This window comes from Lentinula edodes (assembly GCF_021015755.1).
Source record: "Lentinula edodes strain Le(Bin) 0899 ss11 chromosome Unknown C8R40scaffold_1, whole genome shotgun sequence".
NCBI lineage: Eukaryota > Fungi > Basidiomycota > Agaricomycetes > Agaricales > Omphalotaceae > Lentinula > Lentinula edodes.
The window spans coordinates 1,708,486-1,732,151 of record NW_025764307.1 but is presented as its reverse complement, the minus strand read 5'-3'; the positions used below and the strand labels follow the sequence as shown (position 1 = coordinate 1,732,151).

Below are 23,666 nucleotides of genomic sequence, written 5' to 3'. Positions count from 1 at the left end.
TTCAGATGACATTGCCCGCGAACGAATGAACTTTATCGTTGCTCCATCCCTAGTTGCTTTGTCCTGCATCTGTCCTAGACGAACTGATTTCGATTCGGTGTCTCGGACGGGACGAGATCATTCGTTTGATGACTGTCCTGTCTTCGCAGTTGCTACTAAGCAAGACCGAATATATGAGCTCATGGGCGATGAAAGGTAGTAACGATTGGCTCTCGAGTCTCGTCCATAAATTGCACAGTGAATGCTCCTCAGACCTGTGTATTCGCCTCGTATATTGGCCCTGATTCTCTTGAGTAGTATTGAAAACGAATGACAGCGGACAAGATGCGGGACGTTCTATCGTTGCATTGCCTTTGCCCCTTGTTTTCGATCCGCGAAGATGTACGAAGTCTCAAGAAGTGTTTCACAGTCGGTGGGAGTGAAACTGAAAGCTAACTGTCAGCCCATATATCCAAAATAGCACTTCTGGACCAGCCAAAGCCTTTCCCACCTTTGTGGGCGACTTCCATCATCCACATGTGGAGGAAGCCATCGTTTATAATTATTGTCTTCTCTTCCGATCCTATCGTCTCTGATCATGGTTGATATTAGATTAGTATGCGAAGCATCGCTGGTTAAGTGAAAGAGTGAATAAATTCAGATAAAGATTCGAATGAAAGTCGACGCCGTCCTCTGATTTGGAGAACAATGAAGAGACATAATCCGATAGTACTAGACCAGAAGTGACCAAAAGTGACCAAAAGTGACCAAAATAACAATAACTGACAATTGGGCTGCAGTTTGAGCGAAGATGAAATCGATTTTCCTTGCCCGAGTATATCATCATCAAGACGATTTGGGGTCCTGTAATCTTTTCAAGGTATACATATGCACCGACTATCACAAGAGATTTTGTAAGATAGCGAAGACAATTAGAATTATTGATATACATAAACCTCAGATGCTATGAAATCAAGTTCCAGACATACTTGGAACCGCCGAAGGGTTTTGTTGAACCGTTTCGGTTGTTCTTACATAGTATGCCACATTTACGGAACAGCCAAGGCGAAGGGGAGCAGCGGTAAGGCTTAGTTGTTGACACGCCAACCATGCTTGCAAGATGCACACTGGAACAGAGTATATGAGGACTCGGTAGAATTAAGGAGAAAATTCGTACGGTATAAAACACCGTTGAGCCTTCATCTGCACTTCGGAGCTGACCGTGTACGGTTGAGACTATAGCTAATGAGCGTACAACAATCATACAACGCACTTGAAGAGCTTTAGAGTAAGCTTCAGGATGATTACATGCTGGACATTTTTCGGAGACCTATTAAAATTTAACATCGCCGACAGGATTAGAAAGCACTCTTCTCCCACATACCAGATCGCCCAAGTTGTCGGAGTCGTGAGTTTTCGTTTGAGTTTTTCTTTTCTGCCTTAGAGCAGATGGAAAGGCATCAGGATGTGATCTTGTGGTGATCTTAATATTTTCGTATGCTGTAAAAACATGAGGAATGTTCAATTTTACCTCAAACTCGCGGATACTTACAGGTAGCAGGTTCTTGATGACCACATTGTTCGCACAAGACGTTCGGTTCGCTATCTTTCGGAAGATCGAGTAATGTACCACAGGTTGGACAAAATAGTAGCGATCCTGGAATATTCAAATAGTAAGCAACAAATCGGGTAAACAAGATAGCACGAACCTATCTTCGTCGCCATCTGGTTGGGTCAAAGCAAATTTATCTTCACCAAATTAGGAAGAAAAACAAGATCGAGATCACGTGGTAGAACGTGAAAAAAGAACAATAACAACCGGAAGACGAATTGGGCACAAGTACCAGGCCCCGGTGGTACCCGAAGGAATGTGTACAGGCGCTAGAACGTCTCCCGAAAGGCGCGCTCCATTCAATTTTCCACAAGAAGAACAATTGCAACCCCAAATCGAGAAGTTATCTATAGGATCTATAGGATTTCACAAGATTTGACATAGCGCATCGTTGATTCTTTTGTCTTTTTGCGTGTCTTGCTTCTGTCTGTGGGTCCAAGCTTGTCCTTATATCTGCGTCATGGAAAAGGTCCAAGCTCGCTACTGGTACACCCAACAGCTGTACTCCTCTCTAATATCCCTTCTGTTCTCTGAATTTTCTTTCGTCCACGTCGAACGTGACGATTTACTTGACGGTCCCCTCACTAGCCCTCTTTTGTGAACGATTTTGCACCTACGCCACATTACTTCCACATATAACCTGCTCAGCAATGTCTTCTTCCGCCACCACCACAAACTATCATGTTCCCATGCCAGCTCATCACCATTTTAACCTCCGTGTGATACTCCTCTGTGCCAACGAGCGATATCGTGTTATTGCAGAGTCTTTCCGCGAGAACCTCCGCTTATCGCATCACGCACGGAAACGGGCTCAAGCCAAGGGTCTCAAAATCGATACTGCTAAAGCTACTCGATGCCCTCAGAAACTTGTTTCCGTGCTTCCGTTGCATGAGATTGACACTTCAGTAAGCCCGACTATCAACAGGGCTGCCTCGGAAGACTTGCTCCCAGTGATTCCTGCTGCACAACGCCGCCCTGTTATCCCTCGTATCACCATCCCCGCACCGTCAGCTCCCAGGCCTGTTATGGGATCTGATGTATCAGTGTCGAGGATGGCAGTTGGCCCTAGCAAGATTTTTGCTCCTGTCGCCTTACGTGGTCAGGGTAATCCTTGGCGTGGCCCTACTTCCAGGTTTTCCATCACTCCGAACAACGAGCTATTCCAGGTCAATCAGCCTGTCATTCCGGATGTCCCTCAAGATATGACGGAGGCTGAAGACGATGCCTCTTCCGGTTCTTCTGATGCATCCTCCTCTGGTCCTTCTACCCCTGTAAGATTTATCTGTGACCTACTCGCACTCTTTCTGACAAAGAAACTCATCTTTACAGGATGATTTCTCGTCGCTGATGATACGATTCAAGCGCAAGTCGCTTGAAGTCGAAGATGAGTCCGCTGCTTTTGAAAAGCGACCTAAGGCACGTAATATTTTTTTCTTCTCGTTTACAAATCAACTGAATAAGACATCACTCGCAGTATGTACGCAAGGAATGGTCTCAACCTGATTCCAGCCGAAGTATCGAGAGGAAGCCCCATTCTCGTTATCCTTCCACACATTACCAGGTGGCCGCATGAAAGCCGAGTTCAACTCACTGACATCGAGTTTAGTATGCGTACTTTCGATTTCCCAACAGCACTCGATCTCAAGCCACGTTCCTGACGCCTTTCCGATGACACAAACGGACAATCCAACGAATCCTATGTTCTCGCTTTCGAACTTCATTATCACAGTATCCTTTTAATTCGTTCAATCTTCCCAATAATATGGTATACCAACGTCCTCATCCGACAGAGTCCTGAGTTTTTTGTGTTTGATTTCTTCTGGCTCTTGTAAATCCTGTGTCTTTCATTGCATGTCCTGTTCCTGCTATTATTCAATCATGTATCTATTTGGAAGAGATTGTCACCCTCCTTGTACAGCTGTTCATGTCGTAGCCTCCCTCCTGTCTTTTCGCTATCTGTAGCTATAACCAGTAATAATGGATTTTCCCCAACATTAGCATCAAGTACTGTTTCCCTTTGAGTTCCTCAAAAATCTTGGAACGTTTCCTTTGCGAGCCGTCCCCTTGAACATGTTCTGCGCAATTATATATATATTCCAATACTGCGTGCTAAACCAGAAATTGAACGCTCCAAAATGTTTTGGGTATCAGAATATCGTCGCCAGAGCGCCTTCATCAGCATATGCATCTCCCAACCCACCAAGCTTTCCAACATTAGCCCCAGGCCCGTTCTTCCCGAATGTAAACCCAACCCAAACGCCTCGCCCAAACGCCTCCTCCTTCTCCTTTACTTTATCCACGTTCTTCTGCTTTTCCCGCACCTCGGCGTATTTGGCCATGTCCTCGAGTGAGGTAAAGTCATCGTAGTATCCAGTGTCTACTTCCGAGTCGAGGGCTGGAACGAAGGGTGCGCGCGTGGAACGGAGGTCGTCCCAATGGACAGGAGGATTGCATTCTTTGAAGAAGGGATGAGAGGTGACTTGAGATAGAGTAGAGTAACGGGAACTAGCGTGGGCAATAAGGCTGAAAAGAAGGATCAATAAGTTTCAGCGGTGCTAAGAGACGACGTACTGAGTGACTGCATCCCATGCGACATCACTCAAGTTGAAGATCAAGTCCTCGGGCTTGTCGTATTCAGGTCGGCGAAGTACAGTTGTCCAATTTTTCAGATTCGTCCATGTCTCCTCAGGAGTACTTCCACTAAATGGAGGGAACCCTGCAAGAAATTCGAAAAAGATGCAGCCGAGCGACCAGTAATCTACAGAATAGCTGTAGGGCTTTCCGCGGAGGACTTCAGGGGCCTGACAGTACTAGCGTCAAATCGAAGTAGAAAAGCTTCAATTTCTCTTACCATGTAATCGGGCGAGCCAACAATCGAGTCTGCGTAGCGGGGGTCTTCATTCCGGATAGAACGGTATATTGATCGACGTTCGAGGGTGGATCTATGCACTACTTGATTATCTTTGACCTTGTCCAGCTGCAGATACCGCATGTAATCAGTGAATCGCAGTTAGACACCCATCTGAGACTAAGATGCAGACCTTGACTTTCAACGATTCAATACGTTTAGGGTTTAAGGCACCAGTAGCCAATCCAAAGTCAGTGAGCTTGACGTGACCGGTACCATCGACAAGGAAGTTCTGTTCGATGATAGATCAGTTATCTGAAAGTCGGAACAAGAGTAGCAGCACGCGCCTCTGGCTTCAGATCACGATGGATGTATCCAAGCTTATGGAGTTCATTCACCGCAGCGAACATCTCGCTGATGTAAAACCGGGCATGTTCCTCTTTGAGTACACCAGAGTTATTGAGAAGTGTCCGGAAATCGCCTCCTGGTACATATTCCATGGCAAGATATACATGTTGAGGGTCTTGGAATGCATAGAGAAGACGAACAAGCCATGGCGTTTTTGTAGCGGTTAGGATATCCCGTTCAATGAGTACGTGGCGGATCTAGGGTTTGGTGGGTGTTAACCGTCAAGGGGAAAGTCTACATCTCTCTCACCTCGTCCATCTTGTGTAGTGTTCGTTTCTTCATCTTCTTCAACGCGCATACCTCTCCTGTTTCCTGCTTCCGCGCAAGAAAGACTTCACCATATCCACCTTGACCAACTTGAGCGATGATGTGGAATTGATCAACACGCAGTTTAGCACGGCGTTTTCGTAGAATGACACGTTCTCGTCCACAGTAGGATTTGAATTCCTTCGCCGTCTCCGATGCAGTCAAGCCACGGTCTATAGTGTCTTTGTCAAATAGCGCGCGACGTTCCTTGCGTGTAGCAAGATAACCAAGTGTCTGAAAGTAATAATCAAGGAAGTCTAGTTGTTGAGCTGATCAGTACAGATCGGAAGCATATATGAGAAATACACACATAGTTGAGCCACAGTAGCCTTCCGTTTAACCTCGCTGCTCTCCAGGAGTTCCCTATCCCTCAAAGGCAGACCAGATTGCTTGATAGTCGATACAGAAGAAGTCGAAGCTTTGGCGGTGTCCATTCGTATGTCGTTTCCGAAAGTCATGCCCTTGGCAGTACTCATCTGATAGTCGGTTAGACCAGACGGTGGAATGCCTTTGGCAGTCTGCATGTGGATATCGTATGGGCTATAATCATCTTCGGAGTACTTGGGAAGACCAGAAACTTCCTTCTTGGGTGAACGGGGTAGGGCTGGCATCAACTGTGAACCAATATACAGAGTGGCGGGACGCAAGTATAAATTGGGCCGTAGGTGCGCGCGCGGCGCGAGGGGACATTCAACAGCACGTGGCACTCATGTGCCGGATGATGCCGGCACAGTCCCATTGATCGCACACATGGGGACCGTGGAACCACTGTAGTCTCCCGAACTTAGCACGCTCCAGGAAATTGGTGTAAAGAAAACTCTTCATTGACCGCTACCTATGTACTTACCAGCTATACGTGTGCATGCGGAATGAACGACTTGCGCCCTACTCATGACTCGCAATAACGAACAGACCATATATCAGCATATATCGAGGAAGATGACCATCAACGCCTACTATCCTGTAATTCTTGTCTCAGCTCACAGCTGGCATGACATTCTTGGAACGTTAGAGCTAGCATTTTGGATTGGATTGCTTCACCTGCCTTCGGACATCTCTACAACAGAATCGACGCGACGCGCCCGCACGCGCCCTAGGAAACTTCCAACATTCCCGCCTGACCCATACTAGCCCGTACTCCGTGTCTGGTACCTGTTCTGAGTGGACATTGATATTAGGTTTTTCTTCGTCAATACACTTGACTCCCTTGTTAATCCCATAGGTCGACGCATCGGGGATACCTATTCAATTATTCTCATAAATACGAACAACCGTGTCAGCCGCAACGCGTACATTTTCTTCCCCGTTTTTTCTCCCCAAGGACTGTAATTTTGGGCCGATTTTTTGGGTTGAGTGTATCGACTAGTATTGGGATGGTCCACGTTATCACACCGCCTCCAACAGACGTTAGTCGAAACAATATAATTTGGTTGTAGGTTGTCTATTAAACTCAAATCAAATCCTTCAATCGATACAACGTATTTTATCCACAGGGCAGGACCCCGCCTCATAGGCATCCTGTTCAACTGGTCATTGCTTGGCGTCCTGACCACACAAGTATACATATATTACCTCAACTTCCCAAAAGATCTGAAGTGGCACAAGGTTTTAGGTGAGCGCTATAATGATGACTTCAATGCTAACTTCGGTGACCTTATTTTCTATACCAAGTATACATCGTATACCTTCTTGATTGGGCTCAAACGTGCTCTGCAACCTACGATGCCTTTCATTGGTTCGTATACGGTTGGGGAAGTATAGACGCGTTGTACGATTTATATTCGACATTTTTGAATGTACCAATCTTGTCTAGTGTCATTGCCGCGATCGTGCAGGTAACTACTAACCTTATATATCGCCTTGGTACCCGTACACGGTACAGTACCTGGCTGTGTTTACCGCCGTTCGCGGTCTTCCCTCGTTGACAACTTATTTCCGCAGGCTTTTTTCGCATGGCGAATTTGGAGATTGACGCAGTCCAGGATTATTTCGATCTTGATAATATTGCTTGCACTGCTACAATTGGGAGGAGGGATCGCTGTTGGGATTTTTGTAAGCACGTTGCGTTTGGTGAATCTGAATACACTGATGTTCTGTTGGTCTTTATACTTACAGGTCTGGAGAGATTCTTCCGAGGTCGCTCGTTCTGATGGACTGGTGAGCGCCGTTGGCGTAAGACTTGCGGGCAGCGCGTTTGCGGACACGGTTATTGCGATCAGTATGACATATTTTGTCAGTGTTGACTATTCACGACTTGACAATTGCTCACGCGTTCACCGTCTCATTCAGCTTTTGCGCAGCAAATCTCAGGTGATGGGGCATATGAACAATGTTGTAACTCGTCGTGAGTAAGACTTTGCGGCGCGAGTAGCCTCTATCGCTGCAGAATGCTTATGACGTCAATTCCATTCAGTGATCCGACTTACAATAGAAACCGGTACAATGACCGCCATCGCTGCCATCGTTGACCTCGTCTTCTTCCTCAAAGCAACCAATGGCCTTCACCAGGTATCCGGTGTCATCCTATGCAAATTATATAGCAATAGCCTGCTTGTTTTATTTAACAACAGGATGATTGTAACCTCTTCCAAGAAAGATCAAACACATTTTCTGTCTAATAGCAGTGGCACGAATACCTCCGAGGGAGAAAGCTCGAGGGAGCTAGAGACCTTCAAGGCAGCAGTACCTCGGGTCAGCACATTGGATTTGGACGGCGGGATTTCGGTCTCAACTAAAGGAGAGTGGAGGTCAAGATCGCAAATCGAGGCTATACCTTTGGATGATTTTACTTGACATTAACAGGGAGGGGTTGTTGCAGTATTCATTCTGTAAATTATCATATTTTAATAGCTTAGTACATGTGCTGGGATTCTTTGGATGAATATTATTACTAATGAATCGATGGCGTCGCGTACAAACCACGCTACCTGATAGCGCCTCGGGCGCGAGCTCAGAAAGATGCGATGTATACACTCACCTACATAGTAAAAAAACTTCGTACTTCATACATAGTATCAGTCAACCAATGTTGAATAGTGATAGTTCGCGAACGTACGGACGCATATCATCGCTGGGTAGAAACCAAGTCTCCTTCGGTACTTGAAGCCAAAGAGTCATTTTCTCCATCCTCATCTCCACCTCCCTCACCTTCCCCATGAATTGAATCAACTTCACCGTCGAATGTACTATCATTACTAATATCGAGAATTGCCTTCACATCGTTATCCATCATCTCAGCGTCAAAGGCGGTTTCGTCTCCTCTTTCACCAGCGTCAACAGGCTCCCCTGCATTGACGTCTTCAACCGATTTGGATTTTGTGTCTTTCTTTTGGTTCTGACTCTAGAATATTCAAGACCATGTTATCCTTTAGGCAGTCACGAAAATATAAAACGTACATGATACACAGCCGTCCAATATCCACTCCAGTATGTTGCTTCCAGCGCACGCTTGAACGCCTCGTCCTGGCTTACCATGGACCCGAGATCGCTCGATAGAGCGGTAGTATAATACGATGATAAATCGGGTTTGGAAACACCATTACTACCTTCTGGCATCATTCGAGGTGGTGCAGATCCAGGAAGAGACAATCCAGCATCGTGAGTGGGAATAAAAGTAGCAAAATCGAGAGGTTTTGAGTCGGATTCTATTGCTACATCTGCCTCGGTGCCGGTACTGACGGCGGGACCCTTGACAGAGGTTGTCGCAGCGACATCGACAACGCTAGGGGGTAATGGGTGAGATGTTTTTTGTTTCTTGGAGGAAGGTGGAGGAGTGTTGTACCATCTGTAACACAAATTTCAGCTAGCAGGAGAATCGGCATGAGATCAACTGACAAGGGGGACTTGTGAACGGGTTCGTTTTTCCAGCCTTTATCTGGACCGTGATATGCCTGTAGAACTCACGTTCTTTAGCGATCCTTTCATGATATAAAGTGAGCTTTACTTTGTACTCCTCCGCCGCAGCATTCCAAGCCTCGATGAGCGCCGAATCATCCCATATTTCCTCATGAGTAAGCTCTCTACTTTCTTCCACTTCCAAGTAAACTGCATCTTCGTCCTCTTCACCGTCAAAACTAGTATTGTTTCCTATGTTACCGTGATTCCCTGAGGTGGCGGCAGCGCTGTGACGCGACTTTCTTTTACGTTTTTTCGAAGATGAAGATTTATTTGTTGTGAACGTCCGATTGTTATTGTGAGCAGCAATTCTAGAAGTTTCTTGGACTACCGCAGAAACCGAATCATAGGGAAGAGTGATATCATCGTAAGAGACCACTGGCCTCATGAGTGTTGTAAGAAATGAACAAGCGCTAATTAGAACGCGTCCTTGGGCTTTTGATCCTTCCATGACTTTCCTCGGCAGACTTTTTCTCGTTGAAGGAATTCTCAAAATCCTCGGGGGAGCGTCTTTTCTTGCTCTCCCTGATTACTATCTCACCAAAGCTCTGCCAATTGTACCACCAATCACACCTTCTTCTGTCACTTTATTCCGAAGCGTTGGTTCGCAAACACTTGCCTTCAGCGTTCCACTGCTCTTAGCATCCAGAGACACTCCGACAGCAGTCGCCAGTCGCCGTATCGTCTACTGGACAATACTTGCCAGAGAAAGCTTTTTATTTATCACACTGTTATTACGGGAAGGAAATCAACAGGGAGGCTTTTCTCAAGAAGCTATACGGAGCTGGCTCATAGAGCTGGCGCCGTTCATATTGGGGAGATTGTGGATTCTTATGAGGAGGAACGAATGGTTTAACTAAACTACGTCGGGCAAGGATGGGGTGGATTGGAATGGTGTTGTGTTTTTTTACATCGTTTAGGATTAACGATTAATAGCCCAATGTGCAGCTAATGTGTTACATATTGATATGCGCAGCACTTCTATAGTTCAGTCACAGTGCGTAAAATTACCCTACTTTCATCAAATTGGATCTCACATGTACGGTACGGACTATGTATGGACTTGTCTGGTCCTGTGTAGACATGCGGAACGATATCAATGCCTGTGACATGTCTGATGCCGGGAACGAAATCTTGTCAAGCCTTCACGACATCCATGTTGTCCTCACTTCCTCCAGAGCTACTTTATAAGGTTGGACTTGAGGTATATGTGTCATTGTAGTGCTTTTGTGGCATTAACTGACTAGACAAATTGACAGACTACGCGACTTGAGGACAGGAAAAGTCTTCGCAGGACTTGCTCCTTGTTTGCAGAGATCTTCAGAGCTCATGTCCTGGCTGAAGTGACACTAAATATTCACGGAGATAAACTGGATCCCGGTATCAGCTTGTTACAAGCCCTTGTCGACGATCAGGATTCAAAGTCGGGCCTTGCTAAATTCATCAAAACCCTCTGTATTGAGTCACTTTCGCCGTCTTATTCTCTCGAATCTGAGCGGGAATTTGAAAGGAAGCAGGGAGAGTGTAGAATTTCGTATCATGCGGAAACCCTAAAGAGGTCTTGGGTGAAGACTGAGTCGGACATAGTTTCCATAGCAGAGAGGAAGTTGCAGCTGTTGCTAGAACCTGCTCTAAAGTCTTTGTCTTGTCTACGGTCAATCAGGTATGTGTACTTATCACTGCTGTGCAAATTTGCCTCGATACGACTCATTATGCATAGATGGCAATGGCTTGGATGGAAGGAATCTATATGGACGTTGAATGCCGTAGTGGCATCATTATCGAATATTCACAATATCGAAGATTATGCATTTCATTATGAACCCCCAAGTCATTCACGTTTCCCGCCTCTCCCACCGTTCCCAGATTTTGGCCGATTGCAAAAAATCTCTATATCTGGGACTTTCTTCAATAGCTCCATAACGTCCCTCATCGATCGACTATCTCTGCCATCAACATACCTCACAACACTGAGACTATTTCGGGAAAGGTCGTACCATCGTTTCTTCCATCTGAATGCCGTTGTCCCTCCTACAATACTTAACCTCAGCCTTGCCGGATTCATGCTTGACTTCTCTCAGATCGTCCACGGTAATCTTACCTCACTGGAACTTGGTGATGTCTACAGTCCCGGTACGCAGAACTTGGACACAAAACTGAACGCGCTTTGGATTTCACTTTTGGCTCAGGACATCCGTCTCCAGAGTCTCATCCTATCAAGTTCGGCCACCGAATTCACTGATGGGTTCTTTAATTACCTTCAGTCCTATCGTGGGCTTGAGGTCCTCTCATTCCGAGGTCCATGGGCTTATAGCGAGGTGGAATACGACGACGCTGCAAATAGGTTCTACAGAGATGTTTTACCAATGCATGCAGATTCGCTTGTGAAGCTAGAACTGAGGGTGGTGTTTGAGAGCAGGTGGTGTTTCGGAGAGCACAATGTCGAGGCGTTTCGGAGATGCAGAAAATTGAAAAGCCTTTGGGTCAAAATAAATCATAGAGGACTCGAAGAGGACCCAACACCTTACAAACCAGATATATACGCTGACAACAATTCACCACTCAGAACACCTTTTCCAAACTCTGTGGTGTGTTCTGTGACTTTTGTCCGACTTTTTCTATTCCCTAATCACTCAGTTTCTCCTTTCATATGTAGCATCTCTTACTCAAAATGATCTCGTCCTATATTCCAGATCTTGAGAGACTCACCATCGAACCTGCGCGAAACCCTGAGTGGGCACATCACCGTGGAGATGGGATCTGGCTCTTGGGAGCGAAATTTTGCTTGGGGATTCGACGACGTCTGCATGCTTCAGTCCGAAGTTTTGTTGCTTGGGATTCATCGTCTACTAACAGTGTAAGTGGAGATGTGCGAAATTGGGTGAGGATGTATGTCGGGAATGAGAAAGTAATTGTTCCAGTCCAGATTCCAAGTCACCGTAACGGTATGGTTTCTTTCAAAAAGAAGTCGGCGCTTCCAGCGTCGATTCTGCAAAAAGTTATCAGAAGAACAAAAAGCATAATCACAGTATAGAAACGGCCACAAAATACTGCAACTTAGTATACTTAGTCCTGATAGTACATACATATTTTGAAAAATGTAACATGCATCCGATGAAGTTATGAGCGTTATGTAATTATCCAACTTCATGTCAATATCTTTTCTCGAACTCCCTCTGGAGCTACTGCACCAAATAGTAAATGAGGTCCGTGGTTGTTGGCATTTGTACGCTCCATTTCCCCAATCCTTATGCTGACTGGAACATAGGTACCCCGACTTCAAGACAGGAAAAGTCTCCGTCTTACTTGCTCGTCGCTAGGGGAGGTGTTCAGATCTCATGTACTCGCAGAAGTTACTCTGAATATCCATGGCGATAATCTGGAACCTGGAATTGATTTGTTACAAGCACTTGCTGATGAAGAGAAGAATCTGAAGGCAGCTCCTGTGATTACTTCCAAATATTCCAGGCATATTCGGACACTCTATATCGACTGCCTTTGCCCAAGATACTTTCTAGAGTCCAAGGAAGATTTTGAACAACGGCAAAGAATGCTCCGTTATACGTTTGAAGTGGAAGAAGGAGCTCGGTTGTGGTCTGAAGCGAACTTCCCCTCGGAGCAGGTTCTAATAGCGGAGAGAAAGCTACAGTCACTGTTGAAGCCGGCCTTGGAATCACTATACTGTTTGACTGCTATACGGTATGTGAACCCCTAAGCTCTACTTGTCAAATCTGTAATCTCCTTTGACCCAGTTGGCGTTGGCATCATTGGAGAGACTCCCAATGGAGTTTGGACACTATTTTGGAATGCTTGGAGGGTCCTAAACTCTGTCGGAACATCAAAGAATTCACATTCGCCTATCACCCTTCTTTCATTGATATAGGCAAACCCCTTCCACTTCCTAACCTGAAGCAGCTTCGTGTTTTCTCTGTATCAGGGGCCCTTTTCGAGAGCGACTTCGAAAAAATCGCTCATCATCCGATTATGTCAAATAACCTCAAGACACTTCACTTATCTCAAGACCGGATACGTTATTCAAGTATTCCATTTGACAGCCATATTCCGGCAACCGTTTCTGATTTGCGATTGCATGGGTTGACATTGGAAAGTATCGGAAAAGTCACTTATCGGAATATCACATCGTTAGACCTCGGGACCCTTATGTCTACCAATCGAGAATGGGATGCTCTATGGGACATTTTATCTTCTCAGCAGATCCACCTTCGTGACTTTGCTATTCATCGTATCACCAGATTGGCTCATCATGACATGGACAAAATGCTGAATTATTTCCAGTCCTACTCTGGCTTGGAATCGTTTATCCTCAAAGGGCCTATATGGTATGATCCATCCTTGTATGATTCCTATGCCATCAAGTTTTATGAAAATGTCTTACCAATGCATGTGGAAACATTGGAAACATTGGAGTTGAAGCCGGAATTCGAGAGTAAGTGGTGTTTTGGGGTTGACAATATAAATGTTTTGAGGAGGTGCAAGAGATTGCGGAGCCTTTGGTTAAAAGTGGATCATAGGGGATTGGAACCGGATTTGATTCTCGAACGTTCGGTGGTTGGTACACTGTACGGCGACGGGAACTCCCCCATGCTATTTGGCTCAAGTTCTGCTGGAGCATCTTATCTAAATCTTGTGGTATGTCAGATTTTGCCGTTTCTCTGCTGATGCTCATAATGATTTCGAAACCGCTCAGCACCTTCTACTTCAGTTGGTTTCATCCGACCTTCATGACTTGGAAAAACTTACACTTGAGCCAGCGCGGAACCCATCATGGGCTCATGATCATACGGATATGATTTTTGGTGCCCAGTTCCGCCTGGGAATCCAACGACGCTTGCGTGCGTCGGTTGAGAGTTTCGCTCGCGATTTGTCCAACAATGTTTTGCAGTGGGTTCGTATATATATTGTGAACGAGAGAGTCATCATTGCACCTATTCAGGATCAGGCTGATGCTGACGGAAAGCAGAAGGAAGGCAAGATCAGGAAGAAGAAGGGTCAATCGGAAACGAAGCATAAAACTGCTTCAGTCTTTCAGCAGATATCTGGATGTGCAAAGAGGTCGTTTTAATGACGGAAAATCAGTATAAATACCCCAATGGAAAGCTAGAGTCTGCCCAACATATCTATCTATCTATTTCAATGTTTGTAGACTCGAGCCAGTACATAGCTTCAATGTTCAACACAATATCGGTAGTGACTGATTCGAGCCTATGATCCTTGCAATTGCCATGTAGATGTATACAATTGTCCACCCGCCAACTCAGACTGCGATCCACACATCTCCTTGAATTCGATTGCCTTTACATCACTTCCTTCGTAGCTGCTCAAATCATGAAACAAGGCTCTTTCAATAAACAGTTCTGACTGAGGAAAATGATGGAACAGCCTATCAATGGTAACAGGCAATAACGGTCTTTTAATATCACCATCATGTAGGTGAGAGAATCTCAAAACTATACATATACATGTCAGAGATAAATTGTATCGCGAAGCAGGCTAATTATATAGCAGGTGTCGAATTTCAGGACTTGAGGCTTGACGTTACCCATCGTTACTTGGAGCAAGAGGCGAGTGAGATTCAGATCGCGGGTACTTATGTTGCCACGAGAAAGGCCCAAGGCCTAGAACTTTATGACGACACCAGCCATTCTCGTTGGCTTTTTGTGGCACAAACTCTCACTGTGGGGATGAGCCAATGTCTTCGCGGTGAAAATGTAGAGAAAATGCAAGGATTTTTACCAAAATTCATCAAAAATCCTGGGCACGAATTTTAAAACTTTTCGTGTGGCGATTATTGTGAAGCTATCGTGAATTTGGCGGGGGGCCGTGCTTATTTTAAATTATCTTTTCATAATTTTACCATAACCTCAGCTCAATTCCTTCAAAATATCTGCTGCCATATTTTTGTACATAACCTCGAGATAAAACCCACATTTTCGCCTCGAGGAAATCGGCTCATCCCCACAGTGTCTGCCAATTTCGTTCAGTCATTGATTTTTGAATACTCATAAACTGTTTGTACAAACCCAGCAGAACCTATGTAGGAAGATGTCGTCAAATCGAAGGATTTGTAGAAATTTGCTCTTGTAGTCAACGGGCCTCTACGGGCCTTTCCATTCAATTGGGGGGGGGGGTCGTGAGAATCGTACCCGCGATCTGAATCTCACTCGCCTCTTGACTTGGAGGGTTTCGTGAAGCGGCATGATTGCTGGAGGGAGATTGAATTCAGAGAAGATAACGAGGAAATAATGCACGCACGCTATTATCACTGTGACAATCTTAATCAAAATTTTCCTTCTGGTTTGCAAGATCAGACTGCAGAGACTGCATTCTTGACACGAAAGTAGTATCAGACAAGTCATTGCCTTGTGTCTGCATTTGGGTTATCTCCAATTCTAGAGACGGAATGGAACTGCGAAGGGTCATCGCACGCTCGGTCAGATCGTCAATGGTCTATCCTGAGCCATATCGTCGGCGGTCGGCGGTCGCTGACTGAATAGAGAAGACTGAAGAGTTGGGGTCGTGGGTGTTTTTATGTTGTACGACCCGAGACGTGCACGTGACGGTGTATTTCTTTTCTTCGTCAACATTATCATGATCAAGCGCTTGTTGTCAATCTTGATATCAACAATTAGATGTCTTGCCGTTCCCCGTTACTTGCATGATCAAGTTGGGGTAGAACAATCTAGCATGGTATGTAGGTTATGGGGAACGACGAAAAAGACGAAAAGAATTAGTGAATTTGTTTTGACTATAATCGATCTTCGTACAAGAAATTGATTAGTTCAGTAACTACATGAACGTTAACACTGTTGCCGATTAAGCGGTACTTCGTCTTGGTAGATATACTTTCAGGCCAGAAAAACTTGTCAGTGAAAGTACTACCATTGTGATCGTCGTTCTGGCTTCCGTTCACCGTGATTGACGCAGCATTTTCAGTCTTTTCGTCTGTTTCATCTGTCGAATGAATAGTTGATAGTGATGTTTCTCTGTCTTTCCCAACTGGGTTTGACGGGAGATTAAAGTGAAAGATGCGAAGCAGTTCTGAAGGTGTGAAATAGCGCAGACGAAGAGGGTGCAGGATAGAAACGGCATCTTGCTGACCGGAAGCTTGAGCTGCAAGAAAGGTGTCGAATGTCTTCTTGGTCTGTCGAAACAAGAAGGTTAATTACCGCGAGATTATCGTAATATTATGAAGATAGAAACTCGCATTAAGTTCGGGATTCATTTGTATGATAGAGCCAGAGCGCTCTACGAGATGGGTATAGCCTGCACAATATTTGTAGTTGGTCAGATCATTTCAGGATCGAAAGAACTTCAAGTTCTGCACCTCGAGTAAAACAGCAAGTACGCTTAGAAGACGGAATAGCGATGTCAAAGAGTCTGCCCCACTTCTCAAGAACTCTGTCCGATACAGCATGCGCACCAAGATATAGAGAAGAGCCGTCTTCATTATCTAGATAATGTTGAATATCTCTAATGTTCACGTCGACCAACTCCGAGTCTGCTATGGGGTTCATCCGAGGATCTAGCCATGTAGAGGAAACTTCATCATATTGCTCGTTGCCATGTGGAATGTATTGATAAGTCTCGCCTGCCTGAATGTAAGGAAAAGAAAATGGTGCAGTTTTGGCTAGAAGGTAGTAACGAAGTCTCGAGTTGGGTATGCCGAATTGAAGGGGGGTGAGTAGAAATTCGGCAGTGGTGTAACCTAACGTGTGTAGCTGCGAAAGAAGTACTCGACGTGTTGGCGATCCCTGCATTTGAATTAGATCGGAATAATGGACTCGGATGCAGGCGAACATACCTCAAACCCTCCAACATTCTCCACCAGAAAGTGAGTCGGATGTGCACCCATAGAGACAAGCTCAGGGAGCACATCTTGTACAAGATGCAAAAAAGATTTTGCCCGGGGATCCAGGATTCCTTTCGCATCAGGATTCAGAACTGTATACGGCTGGCATGCAGGCGAAAGGATCCATAAATTTGCGCGGTAAGGAGCCAGGAAGGAGGCGGTCAAATCCGAAATGTCTGTCTAGTTTGTTTCGAGTAAAGATTACTTCAATTTGAACGATCTAACTGCAGAAGCGACAGAGAACCTTTGCAGTTAACGAAGGGCCGTGATTTGCGTCGTAGACTCGGGCGGCATTCTGATCCCAGTCAAAAGCCTTTATGACGATTCCGGGCACTTTGCTGCGCTTAAGAGCAAGATGAAGACCACCTACCAAGAGTTAGAAAAAGACTAGCGGCCTGCATCGCGAGACTAATACCTATTCCGCTATAGAACTCGAGCGCACGGACAGACTCAGCGGAACGGTCATGCATTGATAATGATTACATAATCCATAAAATGTTGACAAGTTGGTTATCGTAGGAGTCTCAGTCTCTTGTAGCTGAACTCTCACTATCTCTTCTTTAATCATATTTCCTACTTATCACGTCTCCACATAAAGAGGCTTTATTTACCATTTGCGAAACCCCTGTTGCCTTAAATCCCCCCTGCGAAACCTATTTCGAATCGCATTCGGTCAACCATCCAGTGTTGTTATTAGTTATGAACGATCAAGGAATCCAAGAATCCACTAGTGCTCAGCCGCTTACACCAAAGAAGAGCTCAATCGTGCTCCCTTCAATGGAGAACTTGGTTGGAAAAGCAGATGGAAGCACTGGAGCATTGGAGTATGTCCACAATGCGTGATTTCAGCTTTTAATTGCATACACTAACGATCGACAGTATAAGCAGTCCAAATGCACAGGAACATCTGAGACTAGTGTCTGCTCGATATGCTCATCTTCCGACTCCGCAAAGGTGCTATAGTTGTCTTATAGTAATTTGTTATCCTGACTGGGATCCTACAGTCCTAACGATTTCACATATTATGTCCCTGGACTCACGAATGGCCCAGATTCACCCATTTCTCATCTGTAGGTGCCTCAATTCTAGCTCAATCTCAGAATTAATGTCGCTGCCCAGTTCTCGCTCTTTTGCTTCGTCTTCACGATCCGTCATTGAACCCCCAGCAAGCTCAAGCCTGTAAGTTCGATCCGATTCAGAATACACGGTAATCTGATTTTCCGCAGTCTTGACGGGACACCGAAACGGCCTATGGCCAAGACACAACCTTTCATAACTCCGGACTCAAGGTGTGTCCAGCTTAAACCATTGCTAAGGATAGCAACCCATACATCATGATAGTCCTTTTGTTAGTCGAATTGAAGCACATAGCCAGTGAGATATTACTCACAACGCTTCTTCGATGCATCTCACTTTTACAACAGTGTCACAACGCTCTCAACTCCGACTCGTAGTCAGTTGCCACCTTCGTAAGTTTCTCATATTTACTAATAAGTATCAACCTAATTGTCCCTACAGTAACGGCGTGGATTCACTGGTTCCATTTTTTGCTCCTCCTATCCCTCGGAAGACCCCCTCGCCGTCGCCTTCTGAGCATCACTCTTCCGGTCTCTCCTCCCCTTTCATGGCGAAATCAACTCCTCGGCCATCCTCTAACTCTCCTCCTAACCTCAAGGAAACGACTTCTTTATTCACCGCCATTCCCAATGGAACTATATCTACTTCTGCAATCTCTACACCTCCTGTCTCCCCTCTTCTTGCATCAGGATCACTCTCAAATACAACAACTCCGCCTATTCCGGCCGGTGGCGAGCTAGATCGCATCCACCAGGTTATACAGCATCAACATGATGATCGAGAGAGTCGTCGACCTGAATATCTTACGCGAGCAAAGAGAAGTATTTCCGAAGTCGATTTTGGTGGATTGATGGAGGACGAAAATTTAGCTGATAGAGAGAGGTTCTCCTCTATTGGGATCACGGAAAGCCCAATGAAAGGTCGCCGAATAAAGTTGTTCCAGGAAACGAGTGAGGAAAGCTTTGAGGAGAGCCTTATGGCTGGAGGATACGGTCGTTATGTGAGCGATGTTGACTTATTTAGTTCCACACGGTGCATTAATCATATCCTAGCGCACGGCTGAATGGGTTCGTCAGCCTCAACCGATCGTTGTCAATGCAGGGACAGGAGCTCCGGTCAACGTCGTTGCACATCTTGAAGAGGTTCAACAACAAGAAGCCCCTTCTCGTCCCCTCACTGAAAAAGAGGTTCGCAAGCAGAAAAGGCTGGATGCCTTTCGCAGTTCATCTTCCTCTACATCCCGGTTATACCCAGTGGAAATCGAGGGTAAAGGTCGGGTGCTACTTGACGTTCCTACTGAACATAATGACATCGATACTTCTTTGGCTACCTCCAAAAAGCGTACACCGGGCAAGCGCAAGAGGAAGGCCGAGCCGACAGCGAAAGAAAGACGAGCTGCTGCTGCTGCTGCTGCCGCTGAAGAGTCAGCAGAGAAACCAAATTGGCCTGATGCGGAGTTTCCATGGCGGCTCAGAACGGAAGAGAGAACTGAACAAGCTAGGGTCGAGGAGCAGGAGCGTCTTGAATGGATTGAGAAGTACCTGGACCGTGACACCGATGAAGAGGATGACGGCGAAGGCGGCAGCATCGATGGAGGTGTTTACGGTGGTGCTGCGGATGCTGAAGATGATGAAGTACTTCCGTCATCGGTCTGGGGTGTTGTGTATGAAGATGGAGATGATCAGCCAATTCCGTATCGCGCTGGCAGAGGCAAGATGGTACCTTTATCAGGAGACCCAAACCAACCATTAAAATTCAAACGCAGGCGAAGCGCGTATTTTCCGAGCGATCCAGCTGACGCGAGAGCAGCTCTTTTGTCAAAAAAGAATGTCCGTGTTCTTTCCTTTCGCCGCCAACGATCAATATCCCATCGGAAGTCGATCAGCGGGAACGAAGACGATCAGATCCTGTGTATCTGTCGTGGAGTAGACGACGGGAGAGAGTTAGTGCAATGTGATTCTTGCAAAACCTGGTATCACCTCGATTGCATAGGGATCGATGATATTTTGGAACTGGGACCACCTGACAACGATTGGTTCTGTTATCGTTGTGAGAACGCAAGTGACTCCCCTCCATCTGTAGAAGCAACTGTTCCAGTACCATATACCGAGCCGACCTTTGCTCCTACCGATGAAACTCCTCGTCGTCGACAAGTTGACAACCAGTTCTTTCACCCTCCTGTTCCGGTATCACCCACACAATCATGGAGCCTCTCAGTACCACACACACCAAAGACCCCTACTCGTGGTGTCACAAGTAATATAGAATTCAGCTCAGGCTTTAGTTCTTCCTCCTCTCGATATGGTCCAGTAACCCCTCGTCACCAAGCACGCGATGTTCGAATCATCAGCGGCGGCGGCTCTACCCCCGGTGGTCCTTTCGACGTATTCGGTTCTGACGACAGCCGATTTGACCCAACATCCACTCCCTCTCGAGGAATAAAATTCGGCGTTCCGTTCGCTACTCCAAATGACAAGCACACCCCTTCTGCTCGTGTTTTCCACACTCCCTCTAAACCGAGCACGCGCACAGGCGGAGGCGTTCCGGGCTCTGCATCTTTTGGTGCCTCTGGATTTCTGTCTTCAGCTCTGAGTGAGCGAAGTAGCGGCGACGGGATTGGTCGGGTCGAGAGCGGTCCGTACCCCTATGCACGACCGTCACATCCTGGAGCACCATACGATGACTCTTCTCCCATTCGTCGCGAGGGACACCGGATACGTCGAATTGTTGATCCTCCTACCATGTCAACGCGCGCGCTCTTCATTGAAGAGTCTCCTTTGGCTCGAACGAAGGGAAAGGGACGTGCATTGGATTTTGGTGTCGGATCGCATGGAATTGCCTGAGTCAGTCCCATGCTCAGATTTCTTGCTGTTTTAGTGTGGCTCCTTTGCACGCATCGATACTTATTATTTTGAACTTCCTAGCTGCTCTATTGAGATCAAACTGTTTATCACAATTAAGTATAAGTTCCTTACCGACTGCGTTATGTTTAGATTGAGATTGCTACGTATTTGGTATTTATCGTATGTAGGTGATCTTGTAGGTATCTTCGCTTTCTGCAGTGTTGCTTGTCGTTGTATCAATGTCATGTCATGTTGTGAATATGAATCCTTAACAATATCTGTAGCAAGTCTGTAACGAAGGACTTCCATTATGCCGATTCACATAAGTCGTGCATATTTCGTTCGCTATTCGTCGGTGTGACGTGAATAGAGGAGCTATAGTGACAAGTTGAACCACTTGGCTGATTCAAGAAACAACAAATATATTTCCGCCTAATGACAGTTCAATTTATGCCCCGCTCTTTACACTCCCTGAGGTTGATCCTGAGATTTACATTCTGGAGAGTTGCCTTCCAGTTTACGTCGAAGATCCTCTAGCGACCCGAAGACGCCTTTCTGCGGCTGTGGATGTGGATGTGTATGTTTTTTCCCTTTTGATGTTTTCGAATATTTCTTGGCCTTCTGAAAGCGTGACCGAATTCTCACTTCAGGCGCGGGCTCCCGAGTTAATCTCCTTAATCGTGCGAGCTTGACGTCCACGGTGTTTGGATATGGGGGTGGTGGTGTTGGTGGTGAAGATAAAGGGGGAAAGGAGGAGCTTGGAGATGGTGTTGTAGTACTCATGGACATAGGATCTGTACCAGACCGGGGAAGTATGAGGTTCATGATATGTAGACATTCGGTGCGGAATGTCTCGATTGCTTTCGCGGGAATGTGGTCTGTGACGTTCTAGCAGATAAAAAGTACATTAGTACAAGAGCAGTACAATCAATCAAGCTTTTCTCTATATTTTTTGCCCTTGATACTGGGAAGGTTCGAGAAGGAGGAATATCGGTATACTCACTGCATGGGTAAATGGATCTATTAGTCGAACTTGGAGACCTTTCGATCGCAGCTTGTCCTCAGGATTCAGAGTGGTGCTTGACGTCGTTGACGGCGGGGGGACATCGTAATATCCTGCTCTAATGTCGACCCGACTGACTGAATATTGATATTCCGTACCCCAAAACCTACGTATGTATGGTTTCAAAAATCATCCGAGATTACCAGAAACTGATGTGTAACGCACTTGAACCATCCGTACAACGCCTCCTGCAAGGTGAGCGTCGCAGGAGGCAACCAAGCGCCAGGAGCGATACGGCGGAATTGAATGTGGCATGGCTTATTCTGGTGAATGAACACTTGTTCCGAGTCTACAGGAGTATTGGTGAAGTCTTGAAGATTTGGTAGTAGCCTGATATTCTGGAAAAACACTCAGCTTGTTAGGGTGGCACATGAGAATGATAAGTGACCTGAAGGAAGGCTATCGTCATTAATGCAAACGCATAGCTGCTAAAGGTTGGAGGGCCATCTACTATCCCAGGTTTATTGAGACCGAGAGGTGAGGCCCAGGATTTTATGAACGCTAGCATCGGCCGCAAGAGGGGCTGAATATCGCAGTAATGCTTTATCATACGAGAATTGAATAGACCCAGTCTGTCGTTGGCGTTGATATCACCGTCTAATCCGGTTGAGGGGTCGTGAAATTTGACTGGATACAATTACATTTGAGAAGTACAAGACATACAAAATGGGAAATCGAGTCTTACCTATCGGCACTTTAGCTTTAGGTATCGCAACCACTCGAGTGAAACCTGCCCTTTGAAAGTTTTTTGCGAGGTTCCTAATAACTTTCTACAGTTAGCGACGTCACAGCGAGCCAAAAAGGTACATGGTAGGTTGTTCCACTCACCGTATGGCATATATAGCTAACGGATATGATGTCAAATTAGTCAAGGAGTGTGAAGAGTGAACATACGAGCAACTTCCTGGATTTTTTGCCCTTGGGGTCTGTTTGGGTCCTGCATAAAAGCAGGATTAGAAAAGTGGTCTCGTAAAGATGTATAATTTTGGAAGAGTAATGTGAGTACTCTATGGCCTGTAAACGTCAATGCGGTTGGGATATAAAGGTTGCTCACCAAAATAACCATATCCAAATCGCTGTTTGGCGTGGAAACACCGTACAACGTACTACCAAACAATTCGACGCGATATGGGCGAACTTTATACGCGTTATATAGCATGGCTTGAACGCGCTTGAGTGTTGCAATCCGATCTCGGCGCACTTGCGGAGGGATATCGTAAACCTATATCGTCCTCAATCGACATAGAGAACCATTTTGTGGATAAGGAGTACCATCAGCGATTGCTGCAACATCCTCTCAACACCAGGGTCGGCGCAATGAATTTGTGAGGTGGAGATAGGAGTGCCAGGCCTGGAACTGTTGTCCATCTCAAGCTCGTCTGGCATGTTCACTAAGGATCTCAACGTTTGTAGGAGGTCGGAATCCCTTCGCTTCACCAGTGGACGTGTTGACGTGCGGGCAAAATTTGGCCGTAAAAGTATTGAGCTGCTTTGGTGTTCATGGTCTACAGATTCTGCAACGTTGCGCAGTTGAGATGAGTTTTCCTGCCGCAGAGAGCTTCAGCAATCGATTTCCAGCGACTTCATATGGTTTCTGTACGCACCTTATGTGTACTCTCCGAAGGTTTCCAACGTTTTCCAGAATACTGGCGGTTCAATTTCAATTTCGGATTACAGCCTCCCAATCGACGTAAGAAATTTGGTATTCGTAGCGTATTTTGTGCTGCGTGGCGCATGAAGGTCGCTGAAATAACTACAGGATATTA

The 23,666-nt window shown here is 45.9% G+C and overlaps 12 protein-coding genes across 12 annotated transcripts; 6 read left to right on the top strand and 6 right to left on the bottom strand.

Moving 5' to 3' along the window:
- Positions 1-454: 454 nt before the first annotated feature.
- C8R40DRAFT_43896 (uncharacterized protein) lies at positions 455-1,085 on the bottom strand. The gene has a single exon (XM_046235073.1). It carries the CDS (start codon positions 929-931, stop codon positions 593-595), a length of 339 nt encoding a protein of 112 aa, XP_046092551.1. The 5' UTR covers positions 932-1,085; the 3' UTR covers positions 455-592.
- On the bottom strand, positions 1,009-1,972 carry C8R40DRAFT_43887 (DNA-directed RNA polymerase I kDa polypeptide). The gene is made up of 6 exons (XM_046235071.1): positions 1,689-1,972; positions 1,532-1,636; positions 1,364-1,479; positions 1,253-1,309; positions 1,157-1,195; positions 1,009-1,106 (listed from the first exon to the last, which is right to left on the bottom strand). The coding sequence occupies exons 1-6, from the start codon at positions 1,702-1,704 to the stop codon at positions 1,068-1,070; spliced, it is 372 nt and encodes a 123-aa protein (XP_046092550.1). The 5' UTR covers positions 1,705-1,972; the 3' UTR covers positions 1,009-1,067.
- A 308-nt stretch (positions 1,973-2,280) lies between these two features.
- On the top strand, positions 2,281-3,094 carry C8R40DRAFT_1065125 (uncharacterized protein; the record flags this gene model as incomplete). Its single annotated transcript, XM_046225622.1, has 3 exons — positions 2,281-2,862; positions 2,921-3,011; positions 3,066-3,094. 3 exons carry the CDS (start codon positions 2,281-2,283, stop codon positions 3,092-3,094), a joined length of 702 nt encoding a protein of 233 aa, XP_046092549.1.
- Positions 3,095-3,525: 431 nt separating this feature from the next.
- C8R40DRAFT_43927 (AGC/NDR protein kinase) lies at positions 3,526-5,837 on the bottom strand. Its single transcript, XM_046235074.1, has 7 exons — positions 5,464-5,837; positions 5,097-5,410; positions 4,787-5,044; positions 4,633-4,731; positions 4,443-4,568; positions 4,163-4,392; positions 3,526-4,114 (listed from the first exon to the last, which is right to left on the bottom strand). The coding sequence occupies exons 1-7, from the start codon at positions 5,762-5,764 to the stop codon at positions 3,739-3,741; spliced, it is 1,704 nt and encodes a 567-aa protein (XP_046092548.1). The 5' UTR covers positions 5,765-5,837; the 3' UTR covers positions 3,526-3,738.
- A 633-nt stretch (positions 5,838-6,470) lies between these two features.
- On the top strand, positions 6,471-8,150 carry C8R40DRAFT_43831 (uncharacterized protein). The gene is made up of 7 exons (XM_046235068.1): positions 6,471-6,585; positions 6,647-6,765; positions 6,825-6,988; positions 7,095-7,205; positions 7,269-7,385; positions 7,443-7,497; positions 7,567-8,150. The coding sequence occupies exons 1-7, from the start codon at positions 6,527-6,529 to the stop codon at positions 7,944-7,946; spliced, it is 1,005 nt and encodes a 334-aa protein (XP_046092547.1). The 5' UTR covers positions 6,471-6,526; the 3' UTR covers positions 7,947-8,150.
- C8R40DRAFT_1078233 (uncharacterized protein) lies at positions 7,966-9,492 on the bottom strand. Its single transcript, XM_046227009.1, has 5 exons — positions 9,097-9,492; positions 8,988-9,043; positions 8,550-8,874; positions 8,209-8,493; positions 7,966-8,153 (listed from the first exon to the last, which is right to left on the bottom strand). Exons 1-4 carry the CDS (start codon positions 9,433-9,435, stop codon positions 8,218-8,220), a joined length of 996 nt encoding a protein of 331 aa, XP_046092546.1. The 5' UTR covers positions 9,436-9,492; the 3' UTR covers positions 7,966-8,153; positions 8,209-8,217.
- A 671-nt stretch (positions 9,493-10,163) lies between these two features.
- C8R40DRAFT_1078227 (uncharacterized protein) lies at positions 10,164-12,161 on the top strand (the record flags this gene model as incomplete). Its single annotated transcript, XM_046227008.1, has 4 exons — positions 10,164-10,251; positions 10,307-10,710; positions 10,768-11,635; positions 11,704-12,161. Coding segments are annotated over 4 exons (1,738 nt in total), but the record flags the coding sequence as incomplete, so codon positions are not given.
- Positions 12,162-12,896: 735 nt separating this feature from the next.
- On the top strand, positions 12,897-13,778 carry C8R40DRAFT_43629 (uncharacterized protein). The gene has a single exon (XM_046235061.1). It carries the CDS (start codon positions 13,032-13,034, stop codon positions 13,725-13,727), a length of 696 nt encoding a protein of 231 aa, XP_046092544.1. The 5' UTR covers positions 12,897-13,031; the 3' UTR covers positions 13,728-13,778.
- Positions 13,779-14,527: 749 nt separating this feature from the next.
- On the top strand, positions 14,528-14,836 carry C8R40DRAFT_1065122 (uncharacterized protein; the record flags this gene model as incomplete). Its single annotated transcript, XM_046225621.1, has 1 exon — positions 14,528-14,836. The coding sequence occupies one exon, from the start codon at positions 14,528-14,530 to the stop codon at positions 14,834-14,836; it is 309 nt and encodes a 102-aa protein (XP_046092543.1).
- Positions 14,837-15,653: 817 nt separating this feature from the next.
- C8R40DRAFT_1269875 (S-adenosyl-L-methionine-dependent methyltransferase) lies at positions 15,654-17,387 on the bottom strand (the record flags this gene model as incomplete). Its single annotated transcript, XM_046234030.1, has 6 exons — positions 15,654-16,209; positions 16,273-16,331; positions 16,393-16,819; positions 16,870-17,097; positions 17,162-17,283; positions 17,333-17,387. 6 exons carry the CDS (start codon positions 17,385-17,387, stop codon positions 15,814-15,816), a joined length of 1,287 nt encoding a protein of 428 aa, XP_046092542.1. The 3' UTR covers positions 15,654-15,813.
- A 229-nt stretch (positions 17,388-17,616) lies between these two features.
- Positions 17,617-20,837, top strand: C8R40DRAFT_1164871 (uncharacterized protein; the record flags this gene model as incomplete). Its single annotated transcript, XM_046230580.1, has 9 exons — positions 17,617-17,741; positions 17,797-17,871; positions 17,922-17,987; positions 18,037-18,096; positions 18,144-18,206; positions 18,259-18,291; positions 18,342-18,386; positions 18,436-18,994; positions 19,047-20,837. The coding sequence occupies 9 exons, from the start codon at positions 17,617-17,619 to the stop codon at positions 20,835-20,837; spliced, it is 2,817 nt and encodes a 938-aa protein (XP_046092541.1).
- A 462-nt stretch (positions 20,838-21,299) lies between these two features.
- On the bottom strand, positions 21,300-23,636 carry C8R40DRAFT_1065119 (uncharacterized protein; the record flags this gene model as incomplete). The annotated part of the gene is made up of 10 exons (XM_046225620.1): positions 21,300-21,725; positions 21,841-22,006; positions 22,066-22,238; positions 22,289-22,527; positions 22,586-22,659; positions 22,729-22,744; positions 22,795-22,837; positions 22,955-23,122; positions 23,173-23,445; positions 23,505-23,636. The coding sequence occupies 10 exons, from the start codon at positions 23,634-23,636 to the stop codon at positions 21,300-21,302; spliced, it is 1,710 nt and encodes a 569-aa protein (XP_046092540.1).
- Between the last annotated feature and the right edge of the window lie 30 nt (positions 23,637-23,666).